Raw genomic sequence first — 22,451 nt, 5'->3', positions numbered from 1 at the left:
GGTCACAGCACCATCTGTCCATTCTGCTTTAGCACCATGGGACGCCATGTGTAAAATAGAGGAACTCTTTAAATCACAGACCAGACCTGCAGTCCAGGCTGAGTAAGGTCTCAGAGCACATGGCATTACTGTCTGTATTTAACTGCTTGATGGGCTTATTTTGGGCCTGGCTGGTTCACATGTATGTGTTTTGGCGGCCCACATTTGCGCAGGCACAGCAGCCCATTCATTTGAATGGGCCGCCATGCCTGTGTTTCCTGCAAAGAAAAGCGCATTCCTCATGTAATAGGCTGCGCACACGGCACGCCCATGCCCATCAAACACTGAAATACAGCACTGTCTGTCCATTCTGCTGTCTGCTGTGACTTATCTGCAGTTCCCGCACTGTCAAACTTGCTGCATTTTTAGACGTTTAGGTCACGCTTTTAAAAACAGTGCGTTTGTGTGTGCAAGAACTGCAGGTAAGTAGCATGGTGCAAAAGCAGAATGGATTTCAAGGCAACTGTATTTTTAAAATGCTGAATGCACATTTTTTCTGCAGGAAACAAAGGCATGGCAGCCCATTCAAATCAATGGGCTGCTGTACCTACACAAATGAGGACCGCCAAAAACACATACATGTGAACCAGCCAGGCCCAAAATAAGCTGGAGGGGGGCCCAAAAAAAATGTTTGCCCAGGGCCCAAACCATATTAAAGACGGCCCTGAGTCTGCCCCTGATGTAATGAAATCCAACAAGTGATTAAAAGGAGATGAAATGCTGAAATAAATGCAACAATAAATATGGTCAAGGTGGTAGCTATGGATACCCTCCATTTATTCCATATACGTATTAAAACTTGTCTATTCCTACAGTTAGCTAGTCTATTAAAACTGATAATGTTATCGATAGAACAATGATATAATGTTAGCTATGAAAACAAACACTGCTTAGTAAAACATCTTCCTTCCCAAGAAAATAGGAAATATTACAGTATATAAAATACAAAAAACATAAAGATACGTTACACAAGGTAGTCCTATATATTGTCCCGTCAGCTGGACTCAAAATGGTAACAGAGCCATGAGGTTCAGAGAAGCAAGGAGGGACAAAAAATAAAATAAAAAAATTTGCTAGTGGCATGAATCGACACCCTGCGGGATCAACTTTCAACTTAAGCCACCTGGCTGTATCAACCAGGAAGTGAAACTCCAGAAATATGATATTAAACCATGTTGCCTTCCAACACCCACCACTATCAGGGCAATAGGAGTACCTGAAGACATACTGTATGTAATTAAAGTTGAACTTTAATGACGGAAATACAAATTGTCGAACAGACATGTCTCTTGCATTAAAATTTCTTACTTACCTTTTCATCAGTGTGCACTGGAGGTACATCAACCTGCCCAATTAAATCAACCAGGATCGATACCCAAAAGCAACCAGGCTTAAGATGTCAAGCAGGGAGGTCACAGGGCTAGAGTATAGGCAAGCATAGTTCTGCTTTAAGATCTCATGGACCAATACCAAGAGCAGCACTAAAAGCACAGCATATGCCATTTGTTGGCTCAGTTTGTCTTTGGGGTTTGCTTTGGAGGAATTGCTGGACATTTGCAAAAAGATGGACCCAGATTTGTTGTGTTTAGTTTTTACTATAGGACCTTATTAAATCTCTAAAAATCTATACAAGAAAAGTATTTTTACTACAACAAATGCTGTTAAGGGATTATACTGTGGTCAATTGATATTTTTAATCTGTTTCTACGTTAGGCTTTGTTTTGAACAAAACACCACACACAAGACTGGTTGGAAACTGATAAAGTGCATTTTTAGGCATACCCCTGAAACTACATCTCCCAAGAGCCCTTACCCTACACACTAGGTGTGAGCAAGCTTGTGGCAATGAAAAGAGCCTTGTTTTGCTAAGAAATAAATGTAAGCATGTGGAAAGGAACAGCAGTCAGGGCTGACAAACACTGCTTAGAATTTCAGTGCAGCACAAGCACTGTGTTGTCAGTCCAAAACAGGAAGTAAAAGGGCTCACTGGATTACTGGCAGATCAGGTATTTTTCTGCATTGTCTTTTCAAATACAAAATAAATTGAAATGTGCACTTCATGTATTTTTTGCACCGACTTACACTTTAAAGGAGGTATAAAATCCAAAAGCAAACATATTGCAGCTTAGCATTTTTTAGATGCGATGCCTGCATTAGATTTCTTTTAGGCCCTTATTTTCACCTGGTAATCTGGTTAGCAAGTCTGTTCAACAGAACAGTCTGTCCAGCAGATGTCATAAGTGCTAGATATAATTGTGCAAATCAATGCGGATGACTGAGGAATGAACAATTATAAAATATTCACATTGAAATTAATCTCAACCCACTGAACAGATGTGAATGAGAAGTACAGTCTATACCAGGGTTCCTCTAGAGCAGGGATATGCAATTAGCGGACCTCCAGCTGTTGCAAACGTCACATGAGGCATAGCAAGACTGAGCCACAAGCATGACACCCAAAGGCAGAGGCATGATGGGACTTGTTTTACAACAGCTGGAGGTCCGCCCATTACATATCCCTGCTCTAGGAGGTTGCAAGGGTTCTTTGAGCAATATCTGCCACTCAGATAAGTTCCCACCTACTCCAATTATCCTTTTAGCAGGGGTTCCCCGAGTCCAGAAAGTTATTTTAAGGGTTCCTCTGTATTGAAAAGGTTGAGAAAGGCTGGTCTATACAAATATTAACAACCATCTGTAGAAGAAAAACACCAGGGACTGTGCATCCACCACCCGATGGAAGGGTAGGTACTCCAGTGGCAGTGGGAAAAACAAGCTTAGGAACGGATACAGGATCTCAGACCTCAAATCGGCAGAACAGCAATAGACACCCACGGAACTCACGTCCAGCAAAAGGTTGGTAAATAAAATCATAAAAAAATAAAAAAAATAAAGCAGTACACCTCTGCCTCCAACGCCTCCCCCCAGTACACCTCTGCCTCCAACGCCTCCCCCCAGTACACCTCTGCCTCCAACGCCTCCCCCCAGTACACCTCTGCCTCCAACGCCTCCCCCCAGTACACCTCTGCCTCCCCCCAGTACGCCTCTGCCTCCAACGCCTCCCCCCAGTACGCCTCTGCCTCTAATTCCTCTTCCCAGCATATCTCTGCCTCCAATGCCTCCATCTGTGCTTTCAACGACCCCCCCAGCACACCTAGTCTCCTGACCTCCCCTTTCCAGAACACTATGCCTCCAATCTTCCCCCCCAATCCAGCGCATCTATCCAATTCTACCACCACTCCCCCCAATCTATCATATAGAAGGAGGGCTGTATATATAGATATATAAAAAAACACTGATCACAAGGGATATCCAAAAACAAGTGCAATGTGTAGAGCTGGTTGGCACCAAGCCAACGTGTTTCATCCTACAGGACTTCAACTGGGGTATAAGCCTGCTCCCCTACACTGCGCATATATAATTGCATAAATCAATTTTGGCATCAAACCTTTTACAGCACTGATGCCTGTCCAGCATGGTAGATGGCGTGCATTCCACATCTCCAGTTGAATGCTGGTGAGCAGAGTGACAATGAGCGGAGAGATGCCGATCACATGACCCTATGTATAAAATCGAAGCCTCGTTGTGACCAGGATGGAGAGCATCATAAGAAACATATTAACCAAGCCTCAGTATGGAATACACGACCACGTAGTGTTTGAATTAAGCCAAACTGTAAACTCACCGTGACTGCCAACAGCAATACAACACCGATCCTATCAGGTCCAATCACAGCAGTAAATTGGCATGAAAAATGTGTAATACATGTTTTATATATGCCACAGCCAACAGGGGAACTGAAAATAACGGCCCAATCAATGTTCATGCCATAAGGCGAATGATTTCAATTTGTAATTCCAGACCTCGAAGGCTAGAATCGCATCTCCAGTGAGGAACAAACTTATCAGCGATTTGAAATGGAGTACCGGATGGGTTCTTATGGCAACATATACCCTTAAATTTGTGAATGTTCTAATGGGGGGGGGGGGGGGGGGTCAATAATGTTGGGCACAATCTGTGCTCCCAAAGACAGTGCGCCCCTATAGAGGACTCCATGATCAGGACCTAAAAAAAAAACTCATTCCAATCCCTCGTAAACAAAATCAAGGACATTATGTTGGACAGAGAATGTTGTAAAGGACCACTTAAAATGTAGTGTCCTCATGTAAGGAGATCATTCAATAGTGTGCTCCTATAAAAAAAAAAAAAAAAAAATTCAACCATGACGACAATCAACCGGCATATATCCAATGCAGGTTGTAGGTTTGAAATGAGTTAATTTTTAATTTTTGACTAGTGATCATAATTTCAAGATCCAGAAAATGTATAGCCGTGTGGCTTTTCTTGAAATTACAATCAACAAGGTTATTGTTAATAGATATTGGAAAGTACTTAAAAATTACAGGATTTTAGGTCCCTTAGTGATCATGCAGTAGTTATATCTCTAGGGGTTATTATCCCTGCCGTAGGTGTAATGTGTACACACACACACACACACCTGCAGCAGGAGAAAATCAGAAACTTGAGTCTGTTACCACTCGGAGGTATCAGATGAAACATTTTACAACTTGTGCTACTCGACATGGTTTACCTACTGACTTGCCCTTGCAGGAAGAAATATGTAGGACGTACCACTCGTTTCAGGAAGGGTTAATGAGCATCTGGCAAGCATCAAGGGCCATACTAACTATAGCGTACCTAGACATTACCTCCATCACCACAATAAGAACCCATCCAGTACTCCATTTCACATCATTGATAAGTGTGTTCCTCACTGGAGAGGCAATTCTAGCCTCTGAGGAGTGTTATATCTCGAGACTTATGGCATGAACATTGATTGGGACATCAACGCCTTCATCAAGCATAATGTACTCCTATTCATATGCCACTTACATTTTGCCCATTCTTTTCCGTCTTTCCCCCCTTGTTCTCATTTGCGATTGTTATTTTATACATGTTTCCAGGATCGTAATATGGCTGTTAAATTTGTAAATTCATTTTGATTTATGATTAACGCATGTTTTAAATTTTTTTTTTTTTTTTTTTTTAAAAGCCTGTGGCGTGCAAAACACAAACTCCACCCGGTGCAGAAAAAATTTGCACACCCTAAAAGAGTGAAACACAAAAACGTGCAATGGGTGCTGCGTCAAATGGTCCTCCGTGAGAAGGACCCAACCCTGATCCCCCAGGGCGTTAGGCTCCAGACGGGGACTGAGGTACTCAGTGGTCCAGGCAGCCGAAGCCGACACGGACCCAACTTCCTTGGAGGGTCTGCCAAAACCGAACCCTCCCAGTACTAGGTGGGGCTCCCCCGAAGGGAGACCCCATGAGAGAGCGAGTGAGAGAAACTTGTATAGCGCAACGCATGCGAACTGAATCGCCTCTGGGCACTTAGTATCCATTCCCTAAGTAAACTTTCGCCCTTACAAGAGATGGTTTTGATTTTTTCTCTGAAGGCCAGGTAGTTCACCTCCAATCGGATGCAGGTTGGTAGCGCATTCCATAGTCTAGGTCCTTGGACTGCAAATCTGTTCTCCTTTGGACTTGTATCTGGCTTTGGGTATCTGGAGTAGATTTTGGTTGGTGGATCGCAGAACGCGATTGGGGTTGTGAGCTTTTAGTTCATCGCATAGATATTTGGGGGCATTTCCTTGCACACTTATGCGTTAGGCAGCATGCCTTGAAAGTGATTCTGTCTTTTACAGGCAACAAATTAAGGGATCTCAGTGAAGGTGAGATTCCCATGTTTTTTTCCCAGTCACAAGTCGAGCGGCCGTATTTTGAACGACTTGCAGACGAGTGATTTGGTATTTTGGGAGTCAGAGATAAAGGGCATTTGCATAGTCCAGTCTAGAGTAGATAATTGTTCCCACCACGACTGCTATGTCTTCTTTTGGGATAAAGGGAGTGAGTCTGCATAGTAGGCGCAGCAGATGGTACGATCCGCTGACTACTGACCCTATTTGTGCATCTATTGTCATGTGGGTGTCAAATGACTCCAAGACTTGACTTTGGTGCTAGGGGTGATGGTTTTACCCAGAATGGGCAGGGGTGTCCATGTTGTTGGATTATTCTTTCGATTGGCGTGAAACAGGAGAAGTTCTGTTTTTGAACCGTTGAGTTTAAGATAACTCTTCGTCATCCAATTTTCTATCAAAGTAAGGCATTTCTCTAGTCCGAGATAATGATCCTTTCGGTTGCAGATGCGAAAATACAGTTGTGTGTCATCTGCATAAGAGTGGTAAAATAACTTCTGGTTACCGATTTCAAAAAGAGGGTGGAGATAGATATTGAACAGAACAGGTGACAAAGGGGATCCCTGAGGGACTCCGCATGACACTGTGCGTTTTTCAGAAGTGAAAGAACCAAGTTTCACTATTTGTGATCGGTTTTCCAAAAAGGAGGAGAACCAAGATAAATCACATTCCGCGACTCTGGCTACTTCAGCTAGGCGAGTCGGTAATGAATTCGTGGTCTACCATGTCAAATGCTGCGCTTAGGTCCAGCAGCACCAAAAGACAAGATTCTCCTTCGTCTGCTGCCTCGAGAGCGTCATCCCATATTTTGAGCAGTGCAGTTTCTGTTCCGTGACCAGGACGAAAACCCGATTGAAGCGGATCGAGTAATTTGTGGGTGTCTAAATGATGTAGCTGTTGCACAACTTCTTTCTCCATTACCTTGGAGAAGACATTTAGGGCTGTTATGGGTCGACGGTGGTTTGGATCTTTGGGGTCAAGGGTGTTTTTTTTTAGAATTGGTTTAATTATACCTTGTTTCAGCAGGGTAGGCACCATGCCTTTCTTGAATGATTGGTTTATAAGCTGCGTGATAGACGGTGCCAAAATGTCGGCACATTCTTTCAGTAGTTTAGTGTGGATGATATCATTGAGCGCTGTGCTATTTCGCAGAGTGCCGATGCCATTTTTAGTGGCATCGATGGAAATGGGTTTTAGAGAGAAATTAGTTGATTGTGGCGGATTTATGTGGGTATTAGGTTTGTGATTTAGGGGGGGTGGGGTGGGTGGTAGCTGGAGGTTCCATTTTCCTGAAATTTTCACGGATTTTGTCAATTTTGTTAATGAAATAATCCGATAATTCATCGCAAAATTCTTGTGAATCAGAATTCGGGGCCTCTAGACAGAATGGGCTCATGGTCTGGGTGACCAGGTTAAAGAGTTCGCGGGGGCGGTTTAGGGCATTTTTTTGGGCTATAAAGATTTTTTTATGGTATTTTAGTTATTACATTGTAAAAATAGTGTGGTTTTCCTCTGAAGAGCTTCTTTTCCAAGCCGCTTCCGCTCTTCTACGCTCTTGCTTCAACAACGACAGCTGGAGTTGTTTTTCCGGATGCACGTTTTGGCGCTACTATGTCTGCTGACTGTAGTAGGGCCTTGATGATTGATTTAATAGATTTATAATGCGCCAAATACTGACCCGTCAGGGCAGTGTCTAAGCGCAGAAAACATAACTGTAAATGGATAAATCAAGTCAGGGAGGGAAAGAAATAGAAGGAAAAGAAAAAGGAGAGCAAAAAAACTAAAAAACAGATCACCAGGGAACAATAGGGAGAACTAACATGACTCTGCCTGCTTTTCCTGAAAAAAACAAGTTTTTAGCCTTTTACGAAAGGCCATAATAGAGGGGAGAGACCGAATGGAAACAGGGAGACTATTCCATAGAGCCGCTGCCCTCACAGAAAAGCGTCTGCCCCCAAAGGTAAGCAAACGGGCAGATGGGCAAGTGACAAGACCAGCTGTTAGTGATCTGAGTGCTCGTGCAGGAGCATATCGAGTTATCAAGGAATTCAGATATTGCGGGCCCGTCCCATGATAAGCGCGATAGGCGAGACAAAGAGCCTTAAACTCAACGCGATCTACCACAGTGAGCCAGTGCAGTGATCGCAAAGTAGGGGTAATATGCTCCCGCCTATTTAGGCCGGAGATTAGTCAGACACCTGATGTAATACAGTGCGTTGCGGATACATTGATTGACTTGGGGTATCCAATTCAGATTACAGTCAAAAATTGTTCCCAGGACGCGGACTTGATTCACTGGAACAGGACACGGCCCAAGGCTCGTGGGCCATTTTCCCAGAAAGACAGCTGGATCAATACGTCCAGAGATGAGAATTTCTGTCTTTTTAGCATTTAGACTAAGGGAATTGTGATCCATCCACTGTTTGATGTCTAAGAGACAGGAAGCAAGCTGCAGACCAGGAGCAGGGTCGGATAGGCTGTCGACGACCAACTGGACATTGTCTGCATACAAGCGATTAAACACTGCATGGGTGTCCAGCAGACTCGCAAGCGGCCGAAGATACACATTAAACAGCCATGGCGACAGGGCCGAGCCCTGAGGCACCCCACAACTCAGGGTGCTGATGGCAGATAGGAAAGGACCGGTTTTAACCTGAAAGGTCCTGTGGGTGAGAAAGTCTGAAAGCCAGTGTGAAGCAGAGCCGGTAATGTGAAACTCGTCCTGAAGCCTGGCAATCAACATAGCGTGGTCTACAGTGTCAAAGGCCGCGGAGAGGTCAAGGAGCACCAAGGCAGCCGCTCCCCACGCGTCCCTGACTCCGAGCAGCTTCTGTAAATGCCAGGGAAGTGACTTCCGTGGGTTTCTATTGCTGTTCCGGTGATTAAGGTCTGAGATCCTGTATCTATCCATTTCTAAGCTTTTTTGACCCGCTGGTGTGTGGGTCCACAATTTCCGGTAAGAGTACCTACCCTTTCTTCAGGTGGTGGATGCACAGTCCCTGGTGCTTATACAGATAGTTAATCATCTTCATTGTACAGACTACTTCCAATTCACATCTGTTCAGTGGGTTGAGATTCATTCCAACATAAATGTTGGTGGAATTTCCATGTTAGCCACATTTTATAATTGTTATTCATCATTGTGGCTATCAGCATTGATTTGCACAATTATATCTAGCACTTTAAAGCACATACGATTACTTATTTCACTATTGCGTTTACATCATTTGCATGTACTGTATTTTATTGGCGTATAACACTCACCTTTTTACCCTGAAAATAGAGGGTAAACTGTGCCTGCGTGTTATACGCAGGGGCTGTGGAAAGTTTTTTCCCCCCTGAAACTTCCCTCCTAAAGTTGGGGTGCGTGTTATACGCCAATAAAATACGGTATTTATATTAACACCTTATTGCCGACAGCATTGTGTGTATTTATAAACACATTAGGTTAGCACATTATATTAGCACATTGTAGTGTTGGCAGCTTTCTGATTTTTTTGGTAGCGCAGCAAGTTCACATTTTTGTCCAGCAGATGTAGCCGTTAGGGGTACTTCCAATGGTCAGTTTTTATTTATGCATGTAAAACCTGTATCCAAAAAAAGTTAAAAGAAATAAAAATAAATAAAAAATAAAGTTGGCTGTACCTGCTTATAAAGTATTAGTTGGAGTTTGGCTTCCATTTGTTAGTGTCCAAACCTGCTAGTGCATCTAGCATTCCCCTGCCCCAGACCAACAATGTTTCTTTCCAAAATGCCCCCTGTGCCCCTTCATTTAGAGTCGGGGCATTCTAATGAAAGGGGTGTTACTGGCATGATCACCAGGTAAAAACAGGGAGAAACAGAATATATTGCAGCTTATTAATTAGATCTTTGGTTTTATGTTTAATGCCACTTTGAGGCTGGGTTCACACTATGTGAAGCAGTGTGGCACAGCAGGGGGTCCAGTGCATCCCTGTTCACCGCTTCAGGTCTGAATTGGGTTAAAATTTTTGCCTGAATTCAGACCTAAAACAAAGCCAAAGACACACAGAAACCTTCTGCAGTGCGCGCTGCGGCTGCCCTGGAGATGTGCTAACCAGGTTCATTGAGAGCTGGTCACTCTCCCATCAAGAGAATTGGATGCAGGGAAATCTGTATACAATTTGCATAAGTGTGAACCCATCCTAAGGGACTGGAGGTACAAAAGAAGACTCTGGAAATTTGGTAGGCAGTATGCGACGTATATTGCAATCAATTCATTTTTGTTCAGTAACAATTGCGTACAATTGTTGTAAAATATGTTCTACACTTTCTTTTCATGTGCCTAGGCAGTATGGACTGAAAATAAAGCCCTAAATATACAGTATATTCATTATCAAAGTAGTTATAGGTAGACATTGGCGCAAAGAGCAATGATTTTTAGTCTTCATCCACAAATCCTTTACCCCCATCGCCCAACCACCACCATTTTTCAATAAAAAAAAAAAATAAATCATTTCTAGAATAGTAAAGTTACTCGTATTTTCTATTTTTTTATAACAGTTTTGATCAATTGGGTACTTTGCTCTAGGAGCACAAAAGCGAATTGTGTGTTATAATGGAACAGGCTAACCAGCAAAATTTAGCCACCGATTTGGTTCTTACTTGATCAAAGACGCCACCTGGTCCAATGAGACTCGTCCTTGCAAAGGAATTTATTTCTAGGGTGTAGCGAAAGTGTGGAATTATCAGCTAGGAAAAAAAAAAAAAACACCACACACACACACACACATTAGTTTAAGAAATCCAGCATTATATGATATTTGCTGTAGGTTAGACAGGCAAAAAACGATGTAGGGTACCAGATTACCTTTTAACATTTTAAAGCTGAACTTTAACCACCATGAGACATCTAGCTATATAGCATTGTTTGTTTCACTATCATTAGGTATAAATTCCCAGTCTTCATTTTAATTCTACTTTAATTGGATTTTTTTTTTTTTGGGGAACATAATTTTTTTACCATTCTTTCTAGAAGTAGCAATAAGGCCAATTGACATCAGGGATTTAGGAGTGATCTTGTAGCTGTGTCATTTAACAGATGTAGGGAAAACACACTGCTTATGCTGCAAGCTTAGTAATGCCTTAACCACTTAACAGCTGGAGGATTTGACTGCCGGGCCACTTTTTGCGATTTGGCACGTGTCGTTTTAACCACTTGCTGACCGCCGCACATCTACATCGACAACATGGCATGGGCAGGCAAATGGACGTACCTGTACATCACTTTACAATTTGCCGCCAGGGGCACGTGCGTGTGCTCGCGGGTCCCGGGAACTCGATGTTCCCGAGCGGCCCGCGATCGGCAAAGGCTTGTAAACAAGGCATCCCCCTATTCTGCCTAGTGACATGTCACTGATGGCTGTTCCCCGTGATCGGGAACGGTCATCAGCGACGTGTCACACCCCCCCCCCCCCCAACAGTAAGAATCACTCCCTTGTACTGACATAACCCCTTCACTGCCAGTGTCATTGTCATTGACAGTAAATCGTGCATTTTTATAGCCCTGATCGCTGTAAAAATGACAATGGTCCCAAAAATGTGTAAAAAGTGTCCGCCATAAAGTTGCAGTCACAATAATAAATAAAAAATATATATTAAAAAAGGTACCAACAAATCCACACAAGTGTATGAAAATACTCTTTAGGTGTATCAAATGTAAAGAACCAAATTCCAGCAAACCGCACTAATGTGCGAGAGGTTTCCTTTCAATTTGTGGGGAGTTTTTTTACTCACGAGTGGAAACAACTTTAGCAGACATTTGCACGATGGAAGATCACACAGGCTTTATGAAGATATATTGAAAGATCAATCTGATTGTTTTCAAGGATGGAGACTTGGCTTGTACTATTATTGTTTAATGTTACATGGTTGGTTTATTTGATACACATAAGGAATACATTTGTGTGGCGCTGCAATTTCTCATTATTGTATAACATATAAGGGCTGTAAACCTAAAACACTAAAATGTCTGCATCCAAATAAGATCTGCCTCATGACATTGTATTAACTACGACTCATTTGCCAGCAGTTCTAGGGAACAGCAAAGTATCCAGTTACTCTCTATAAAAGAAATAAGCTCAGACTCAAAGAATAGCGCCCGTGGGACTTTAACCACTTCAATACCGCACACCGTCATATGACGTCCACAAAGGGGATCTCCTATCCTGGGTGGACGTCATATGACGTCCTGGACTTTGTGCGGTGATATCTGAATGATGCCTGCAGCTAGAGGCATCAGATATTTTGTTCCGGCGATCCTGGGCACCATAAGAACACTCATAGCGGTGGTTCCGCCGTCGCCATCCGGTGCTTCTCCGGGCTCCCCCGTGCCATCGAGGGCCCGGAAGAAAGGATCGCCCTGCGCCGGATAGGAAGCATAGAGATGACTGGTGACCAGATGGTCACCAGTCATCTCTATGACCGGAGGCCCGCGCGCGATGTGATGACGTCACGCCCGGGTACCCATAAGTAAACAAAGCTGCAATTGCGGCTAGCAAGCATGGGATCTGAATTTTTTTCACGATCTTATGCTTTCCAGCCTGGAGGAGAGATGTGGGGTCTTATTAAAAAAAAAAAAGTAAAAAAAGTCTAAAAATAAATAAAATGCCCCTTTCCCCAGTAGCTTGCGCTCAGAAGCGAACGCACACGCAAGTCCCGCCCACATATGTAAACGTCGTTCAAACCACACATGTGTGCGCAACAATTCTAGCACTAGACCTCCAACTCTAAACTGGTAACCTGTAAAAATTTTCAAAGCGTCACCATGGAGATTAAGTAACAGTTTGGCGCCATTCCATGTGTGCGCAATTTTAAAGCATGACATTTTAGCTATCTATTTACTCGGCGTAACATCTTTCATATTTAACAAAAAAAAAAAAAAAAGTGCCAACTTTACCGTTTTGTTATTTAATTCATGAAACAATTTTTTTTTTAAAAAAAGGCGTTTGAAAAATTATTGCGCAAATACCGTGCAAAATAAAAAGTTGCAATGACCGCCATTTTATTCCCTAGGGTGTCTGCTAAAAAAAAAAACATATATAATGTTTGGGGGTTCTGAGTAATTTTCTAGCAAAAGAATGATGATTTGTACATGTAGGAGAGAAGTGCCAGAGGTGGGTATAAAAGCCCTGTATTGAAGTGGTTAAATGAGGCAAGCACAAAAAAGTCAAGTATACAAAGTGTACAGTTTATAAATTATAAATGTATAACATTCATTATATATGGGATGCATAAACACAGGTGCCAAACCACTTGGTAGTGATACATACAGCATACCAAGCAGCAACATACATATATTGGAATTGTTGATTTTACGAAGCCTGTGTATTACTGCAACAATTCCAATATATGTATGTGGCCGCTTGGTATGCTGTATGTATCACTGCCAAGTGGTTTGGCACCTTTGTTTATGCATCCCATATATAATACATTTTATATATTTATAATTTATAAACTATGTTTACTTTGTACTCATTTAAAGTCCCACGGGCGCTATTCTTTGTTGTATTTAAATAGGGGATGGAAGCGTGTCACTGGCAACAGACCATTTTCTCTTTGTACAAGTTCAGACTCTTTACTCACTTTATACAGTGGGTGCCCCATTGGAAGTTGCCTGGTAGTTGCAATTGAGAAGACCTCAGCTAGAAGATGGGTATTGAGAAGGTGAGTGCCAGCTTCATGCACCTGGAAATCAGCACTACGCACCCAGATCTTGGCCAATATCCAGTCAAATTCCGAGTCGCTGGGCAGGAAGATGGGAACATCTTTTCCAGGAGTCTGAGATAACTGGAATACAAAAGAAAAAAAAAATCATGGTATCCATTTATTGGCCATAAAATGTAACAAAAACATATTGCAGTGTTTTGTTCTCGTTTGATCATATTGCATTGAACTACTTATATATTGATTCAGGCATGACAAACACTGAAAACTTGTTTTCCTTAACAAAGTTTATTCATGCTGCTTGCATGCTAGTGTTATAAAATGGACAATCTGCCCTGGGGAGAAGGGAAGCCTGGAACTGGAGGACACTTCTATCTTGCTAGTAGCACTAGTAATTTAAAAAAAGGTAATAATTCACATAGGACAGTCTACTGCACAGGTGTCAAACACAAGGCCCGTGGCCCTCACACCTCTCCTGCAGCTGCGGACCTCCTCCAGACCTACCTTTCTGCTTTTAAGCAATGAATCCAGCTTCGTCCCAGCAGCAAGACCAGCAAAGGGGGTGCACTGATGTAAGGGAGAGTAAGGGACTCGACTTCTGATGGTGGGGTGGCTCTTGGCATCTAATCTTACAGATAGAACTGGCCCTTTTGAGGACAATCATAATGCTGATGCGGCTCAATGAAATCGCGTTTGACACCCCTGGTCTACTGTTGCAGAATAATTCAGCTGCTTGTACAACAAGTGACTCTTGCAATCCTGAAAAGACAGAGGATTTTTACCCTCAGGCAAGATCTGCACAGCAGGGGGGCCTGGCTTAGTGTAAGACAATACTCTGCAAGCCAGCTGGAGAAGGGAGCTGCCCGGTGAAGAGTGATTGGTCCAAAGGCAAGTGGGAGGGAGCTTTGAATGAGTGAGGTGTTGTAAAAGCAATTGATGGCAACACAGAGGTCTCTATTATCATCAATGCAAGCTTGAGTGAGGAACTCAGCTGGAGGAAGCCTAGGCTGGAACCACATGGACTGGGCCTTATGGAAGCCTGGCGTGTAGTTTGGGGCCCAGCCATGTGGGGCAAGGCCGAAGCTTTCCCTCTCTTTACCATCCAGAGCAGGCCATGAGGTTACACAGCTGTTGAGTGTTGAGTATAATTCCATATTATTTACCAGTGTTATAGTAAGACATTTTTGTTGGAGTATTATCCTTTATGTGAAAGATATCGTTGTACAAGCAGCTGAATTTTTTCCACACTGGGTCATTCACAGCCCATGCGCACAACCCCCCAAATGAGAAGAAGTCCAGCCAAGGAGTGCTCCAGGGCAAAAGAGAAAGAAAGAGACAGAGACAGAGACAGAGACAGAGACAGACAGACAGAGACAGAGAGAGACAGAGAGAGACAGAGAGAGAGAGAGACAGAGAGAGACAGAGAGACAGAGACTCTCTAATAGGAACCTGTCCACCATCTGGGTGCACCTCCAAGGTTTCAGGCCAGGTATTGGCATTCTCCAGCCCCAAACTCCAGAAGCTTCTCAAAGTCAGATGGGAGGCAAGAAAACTCCCAGTCTGGAGTCTTGAGCAGACTAAACAAATCTGGATTTGGAGAAGCCCCATGCTAACTTGACCTCAGAGTGCATGTAGAATGGTGGTCCAAACATGAATACAAAAGTGAAAATACCTGGATGGCAATTGGGACAAGCTGATCCTGAGGATTCTTCCACAGTAGACACATAGGGGTTGCCATGTATTGAGGCTTTTCATTGATGGTATTGGCGGGAACACCCTGGAGAATCGCATAATCTGCCAGGAAAATGTGACCATTCTGAAAGGCAACAATTAGGAAATATGATCAGAAATAATTTAATCTAGGCATACAAGAACAAATTTATATTTTGTCACATAGGACAAAAATGACTGAGCCAATTTAATAATTTCTGATAGAATACACCTGGATTAGAACCTCTAAAGTCTCAGATTTCTTCACTTCTTGTGCCCAAGGAAATCTCCCCAATGGGACAGACAGCAAAAAGTAAACATAAGAGGAATTCAACCCCTCCCTACTGTATTCATGTATTGGCTATACATACAATACCATGTGTTTTTACAACCCAAATTCAATAAAGTTGTTACGCTGTGCAAAATCTACATAAAGACAAAATACAATAATTTGAAAATCTCAAAACCCATATTTTAGTCACAACAGAAAATAGAAAACATAAAATGTTAAAACTGAGAAAATGCACCATTTTAAAAAGGAAAAAGGGCTAACTTTGAAACCAGCAACATGTCTTGAGTTGGGACAGGGCCATGTTTACCACAGTGTAACATCCCCTCCTAACACTGTAAACATCTGGGAACTGAGGGACTAGTTGGAGTTTTGTCCCATTCTTGCCTCATGCTATCCAAAACCAACCTCATCCTTTCCTATCTTTTCTATATACAGATTAGTGGTACAACCATCAGCCCGTCCCCACATGCCAAGGTGCTAGGTGTAATCCTGGCATCTGAAATATCCTTTCGGCCCCACGTCCAAATCTTAATGCCTCAACCTCTGCAAAATCTCCAGAATACGCCTCTTCCTAACCAAGGATATCACATTCACTCCCTTGTCATCTCCCAACGACTGCAACTCCCTCCTCACAGGGTTACCTTTATATGGGCTATCCCCACTTCCATCATGAAGGCTGAGCTCAGCTACCTCAACCATTCAGTCTGCTACTCCTCTGGCTTCCACTCACCCAAACAAGTTAAATTCTAAAAACGTGTTTTAGTTCCTGTGCTAATGTTATTTAAGTTATATAAAAAAAAATAGGCTGGTGGTCCCGACGGACCACTGTTCCCCTCATGTGTTGGCACCTGACTAGGACGGCTGTCTTAGTCATGGTCCCACCCCATTGTGGGCTTCAGCGCCCACGTCATGATGCATCTAGTCTTTGCTCTACTCCGAGCTCCATTTTGCTCTCTTTTGTCTTCTGCTTTTTTCTCCCTTTCTTCTGCCTTTCTTTTCTTTTCTCCCCCTTTCTTCTTTGGTCCCCGGGGTGCGTGAACGGAGTATATTGTAGAGATATTCCCCTGATTCAATGACCCTTCGCTGGTTGTCCCTGAATGTCCAGGGCATGAACTCCCCTCAAAAAAGAGTCAAGGTTTTCAAATATCTTAAAACAGCAAAACATTGATATAGCATGTTTACAGGAAACCCACTTCTTGTCCTTAGTATTTTGCTTCAAACTACTCCCAAGTTTATTTAGCTAATGGTCCTACTAAACAGAAAGGTGTTCTTATTGCCATATGTAATTCAGTTCCATTTATTTGCAGTAAACAGATCGCTGATCCAGATGGCAGATATCTCCTCTTGCAGGGTGCTGTTCAGGATAATGAGGTAACTATCATGACTTACTACGCCCCGAATGATAATCCGGGACCCTTTCTGACCCACGTCTGCTCCCTGTTAAGGACCCATCAGAAGGGCACACTTCTACTTGCTGGTGACTCCAATGTGTCGCTGAGCCCCTCGCTTGACAAATATCCATCGGAAAACAAATCCCCCTCTCCCGCTGCTAAAAAGTTCCTTCGGGCTTTGCGTACTCACGACTTGGTGGATCTCTGGCGGGAGTTTCATCCCCTTGGTAGGGACTATACCCACTATTCTCACCCTCATCACTCCCATTCCAGGATCGACCATATGTTTGTACTCCGGAAACATCTTCCTTTGGTCGACTGTTTCCATTTTAGCGGCCCCCTGGTCGGATCATGACCCTGTTTTGACAGTATGTCACTCTCTTCTCAAACCGCAATATGCCCCCTGGGTCATGGACTCTCTCCTGTCTTTTAAATCGATTCTTAATGATATTCACAAAGCTTCTAAGGACTATTTTACCCTCAAAACGGGGACTGTCTCATCTCCTGTGACGTTGTGGGAAGCATATAAAGCGGTCCTTCGGGGGTCATGTGATTCGCATAGCGTCACAGCGTAGGAGAGAGCGTACTCAAGCTCGTCGTGCTCTGGAGCAGCGTTTGGAGGTCTTGTCTACGGCTTTCAAGCAGACTCCCTCCCCGGCGAATCGTAGACTTTTAGATGCGGCCCGTACGGACTTAGATTTATGTTTAACTGATGAAGCCGAACGCACTTTGCGTTGGGCTCGCCAAAAGTGGTACGCCAAGGCGAATAAACCTAACGCGATGCTGGCTAATAGACTCCGAACCTTCGCCCCTAAATTTACTCCCATAAACCTGCGCACCCGCCACAACGTCCTCACGGGTAACCCACAACGGACATTGGATGAATTCCGCCACCGTCCTACAAAGCTTTATTCTCCCCCTACTCATTCATCTACTCAAGGTCTAGATACCTTTTTGTCTAACTTATCCTTGCCTTCTCTATCAGACACACACACACGTCTTTGATGGATCGAGATATTCAGGTCCAGGAAGTTCAATGTATTAAGGACTTGAAGGTCGGCAAGAGACCGGGCCCGGATGGCTTCACGGCCTTGTATTATCGGAAGTTAGCAGACGTCCTAGCCCCACATTTGGCGGCCATGTATAATTCCATAAAGAAGGGTCAGTCGTTCACGCCTGATCTGCTAACCGCTAACATCGTGATGATCCCGAAGCCGGATAGGGACCATTCCTCTTGGGCTAATTTTAGGCCAATCTCCTTAATTAATATCGACATGAAAATCTTGACTAAGATTTTGGCCAATCGATTGAATTCTTTTCTCCCACGCCTGATAAAGAAGGATCAGGTGGGCTTTGTCCCTTGTCGACAAGCGGGGGATGCGATTAGACGGCTTCTCCAAATTCAACATATTGTACATGCCAGGTCCCTGGAAACGATGTTTTTGTCCCTCGATGTCAATAAGGCCTTTGACACATTGTCTTGGCCTTATTTGACACAAGTCCTTAGCCATTATGGCTTTGGTACTTCTTTTTTGGGCTGGATTTCGGCTATCTATGACTCCCCTCAGGCCAAGGTTCGGTACTATGGATTTGAGTCATCCACCTTCCCCATTAGGAGGGGGACACGGCAGGGGTGCCCGCTTTCCCCGCTCCTGTTCGTCCTGGCTCTTGAGCCTTTGGCGGAGGCCATTCGATCCCATCCAGACGTGTCGGGGGTGGAGGTGGCGGGTACTTCACACAAATTGTCACTGTTTGCAGATGACATTCTGTTGACCATCACCAAACCTAGAATTTCTCTCCCCAATGTGTTGTCCCTTTTGGATTCTTTTGCCTTGTTCTCAGGCTTAGCAGTTAATCAGGCAAAATCAAAGGCAATGTCTATCAACCTTTCCCCCTTGGATTTAGACTCCCTACGGTCGGCGTTCCCTTTTCAATGGTTGACCTCACTACCCTATTTGGGGATTAAGCTTACCGCGAAGTACTCCGAACTGTATCAGGCCAACTTTCCTTCTTTGTTTGGCAAATTGACAGCTATGCTCGCCTCTTGGTCCACTCTTCCTCCCGAACCAAGAGAGCGGGTGGCGACGGTACGCATGACCTATCTTCCGAAACTGCTCTATTATTTTCGGGTTTTACCTGTCCAGGTACCCTCTCATATCCTTAGAATACACCAACGTAAACTTATGCAGTTTATCTGGGGCCCTAAGAGGCCCAGGATTAAGAGGCAGGTGCTTTTTGCACGCAGAATTAATGGTGGCCTGTCGGTTCCTAATTTGCTTGCTTACTATACTGCGGCGGGTATCGCTCCATTGTCTCGTCTCCATGAGAAACAGCAAATGCCATTGTGGGCTACTTTTGATTTGGTGGACTCCCACCCGACGCCTCTAGCCTCTCTTCCATGGCTCCCTCGAGCACATCGCCCGCCTTCTATAGGTCCTTGTCTGGCCCATTCCCTTCGGTTATGGGATTCGGTTAAATATTCTGCAGGTCTGATCTCCCCTCATCTTCCGTTACTTAACCTTCTTCATAGCCCCTTATTTCCACCAGGTAGGGATAACCCCTTACAGTTTGCATGGTGGACTGAACATGGCTTCGTAGATGTTCATTCTATGCTTTCGCCAACCAAGATTATTTCTTTTTCACTCTTACGTTCCTCCCATGATAGTCCCCTCAGGGAACACTATAGCTACTTACAACCCCGACATTTCCTTCAGCACCTTCTCAGATCCCAACCTACCCCCTATATCATGACCCCCTTCGAAAGCTTATGTAGATCGCGCCCCCATTCCCCGGGTCTCATATCTCTGATTTATGCAGCGATTATCAACTCTAAGAGACCGCCTTTGAGACCTCATCACCTCCAGTGGGAGGCTGAGCTTGGGAAGCAACTCGATCCGGAAGATTGGCAGGCTATGACCATGGCATTGTCTAAATGTTCTACGAATGTTCTCTTTCAAGAGAACGCTTATAAAGTGTTCTATAGGTGGTACTATACCCCGACCAAGCTGGCGAGTTTCATACCTTCCTACTCTCCTTTGTGTTTCCGTGGTTGCTCTCAGGAGGGTACGATGGCACATGTCTGGTGGACCTGTCCCAGGGTATGCAGATTGTGGGTTAGAGTTTATGCGTTGCTCCGCAACCTCTTTGATACCAACTTGAAGAGGGACCCTTTTGAGGCCCTTTTATGGAAACCGATCACGGAGCTTCTCCGCCCTGAACGCCAGTTGGCGGCGCATGTTTTTACTGCAACTAAATTGATCATTGCAAGGGCCTGGAAGACCCCGGTTCTCAGCTTCGAAGCAGTTAACTGCATTAATGATATTATGGTTAATGAGAAACTTACTGCTGTGTTAGCAGATACCCACGATAAATTTCTCCGGGTATGGCAACCCTGGGTGGCTTACAACCACCCTTCACGGTTTGACCCAGCACTACTTTCTCTTTGAAGACCCTCCGTTCCCCCCCGCCCCGTGGACCCCCTTCCTTTTTTTTCTTCTATCTTTTCTTTTTTACTTTCTTCTTTCTTTTCTTTTCCATTTCTATTCCTCTTTCCCTTCATCGCTACTTGTTCGTGCTACTTTTCTAGCTGGCTTTTTCTTTTCATCCTCCCTTTCTTTCTTTGTGGCTTGGGCCCTCAGGCTTGGTCCTGCTGGCCTTGGACACAGGATGCATTATTTATTTTACAAATTGGAATACTGATATCCTCTATGTGCCTGCTTGAATGATAGATATATATATATATATATATATATATATATATATATATATATATATATATATATATATATATATATATATATATATATATATATATATATATATATATATATATATATATATATATATATATATATATATATATATATATATATGTATATATTTTGAATTTTATTTTTTTTGTAAGGTTGTGTATCGTATAACAACTGTGCTTTTCAGTTTTACATTTACCCCGGTGTGAAAACCGGAATGTTACCTAAGCCAGCATTAGGTCACTCTAGCAGGCCACTTGAGTTGAGGACGTTCTATTGCCGGCCTTTTGGATTTGCTTTCGGATCCCTAGGAGCTGGACTAATCTCAGGTTTACGGACTATCTTTTCTGATATAGGATAAGCTTATGGTGTGTCCTCCACTGCTTTTTTTCTTTTGTATTCTCTTTTTTTTGATTGTTGTGTTTTTCAATAAAACTCTTTGTACAAGAAATTCTAAAAACGTACAAAGCCATCCTCAAGTTGGCCCCCACCTACATCACTAACCTAATCTCAAAACACCAATCTAATTGTTATCTTCATTCCTCCCAAGACCTCCTCTCATGCTCGCCTCCAGGACTTTTCCCCAAGCCTCTGCTATCCTATGGAACTCCCTACCACAATCCGTCGGACCATCTCCTACACGGCTTTTAGATGATCCCTGAAAACCCTAATTTTCTCCATCAGCTCATCCCCCACAGCCTCAGTCATAGTTTCATACCTATTATAGCCCAATCATGCGTTTGGGCCACTGCACATTGACTCATTCCTTTACAGGTTTTCAGAGGCCCCAGTAGATTGGTCCATTTACCCACTTAACTAAACAAAGATTACTATAAACATTGACACTAGCCACCTTGGATGCTGTCATGTGCTGGTCGACAGTTTAGCGTGCGACCCCAGGTGATCCATGGCCCCCAGTACCTTACCATTAATACCAATACCTTGTAAGTAAAACGCCTTAGGGAGATTTTTATATCTATCCATCCCATTGTTTGGGATCAATCTTGCCCAACTTTAGGTATCAGAACAATTTGTATTTATCAGATCCAGATCACGTGCCTTGCACCTGAAGATTGGCTGAATCCATGAAACGCATCAAGCTACAGATGCCATGCTTTATTTCTATGCCATTCTAATAATTTTATGCATACTACCTTTGGTAATAGGCCTCATGGGTTTTTATATCAATTCCTTATAGGATGGTTTGTCTTGTTTATCTTCAGTAGGAATCAGGGTGGCCTTAGAGATAATGGGCAATACACAGTGCTTTAAGTGGGCCAAAAGAGGTGCCGGTACTCTATTAGGCGCCGGTGCTCCCCCCCCCCCAATACTGAACATGAAAATACCCTTGGCTGCGTGTGATGGGCACAGTGGCTGCATTTGATGGGCACAGTGGCTGCATTTGATGGGCACAGTGGCTGCATTAGATGGGCACAGTGGCTGCATTAGATGGGCACAGTGGCGACAATTGATGGTGGCACAGTGGCTGCGTGTGATGGCACAGTGGCTGCGTGTGATGGCACAGTGGCTGCGTGTGATGGCACAGTGGCTGCGTGTGATGGCACAGTGGCTGCGTGTGATGGCACAGTGGCTGCGTGTGATGGCACAGTGGCTGCGTGTGATGGCACAGTGGCTGCGTGTGATGGCACAGTGGCTGCGTGTGATGGCACAGTGGCTGCGTGTGATGGCACAGTGGCTGCGTGTGATGGCACAGTGGCTGCGTGTGATGGCACAGTGGCTGCGTGTGATGGCACAGTGGCTGCGTGTGATGGCACAGTGGCTGCGTGTGATGGCACAGTGGCTGCGTTTGATGGCACAGTGGCTGCGTTTGATG

At 43.9% G+C, this 22,451-nt stretch overlaps 1 protein-coding gene across 3 annotated transcripts in view; it reads right to left on the bottom strand.

The window, feature by feature from the left end:
• LOC120929271 (hydroperoxide isomerase ALOXE3-like) overlaps positions 1 to 22,451 on the bottom strand; it is a 121,380-nt gene that overhangs the window by 18,594 nt on the left and 80,335 nt on the right. For 2 of the 3 annotated variants that reach the window (XM_040340594.1, XM_040340595.1), the window contains 3 exons: positions 15,148 to 15,291; positions 13,395 to 13,598; positions 10,416 to 10,502 (listed from right to left, as the gene is read on the bottom strand). In XM_040340594.1, coding sequence (XP_040196528.1) covers positions 10,416 to 10,502; positions 13,395 to 13,598; positions 15,148 to 15,291 — 435 coding nt within the window. The remainder of the gene's footprint in view (positions 1 to 10,415; positions 10,503 to 13,394; positions 13,599 to 15,147; positions 15,292 to 22,451) is intronic. The other variant, XM_040340596.1, reaches the window with a different exon arrangement.

The sequence above is a fragment of the Rana temporaria genome, chromosome 2 (genome assembly GCF_905171775.1).
Source record: "Rana temporaria chromosome 2, aRanTem1.1, whole genome shotgun sequence".
Classification (NCBI taxonomy): Eukaryota; Metazoa; Chordata; class Amphibia; order Anura; family Ranidae; genus Rana; species Rana temporaria.
Note: the sequence above shows the minus strand (reverse complement) of the source record. Positions and strands in the feature narration are given on the sequence as shown.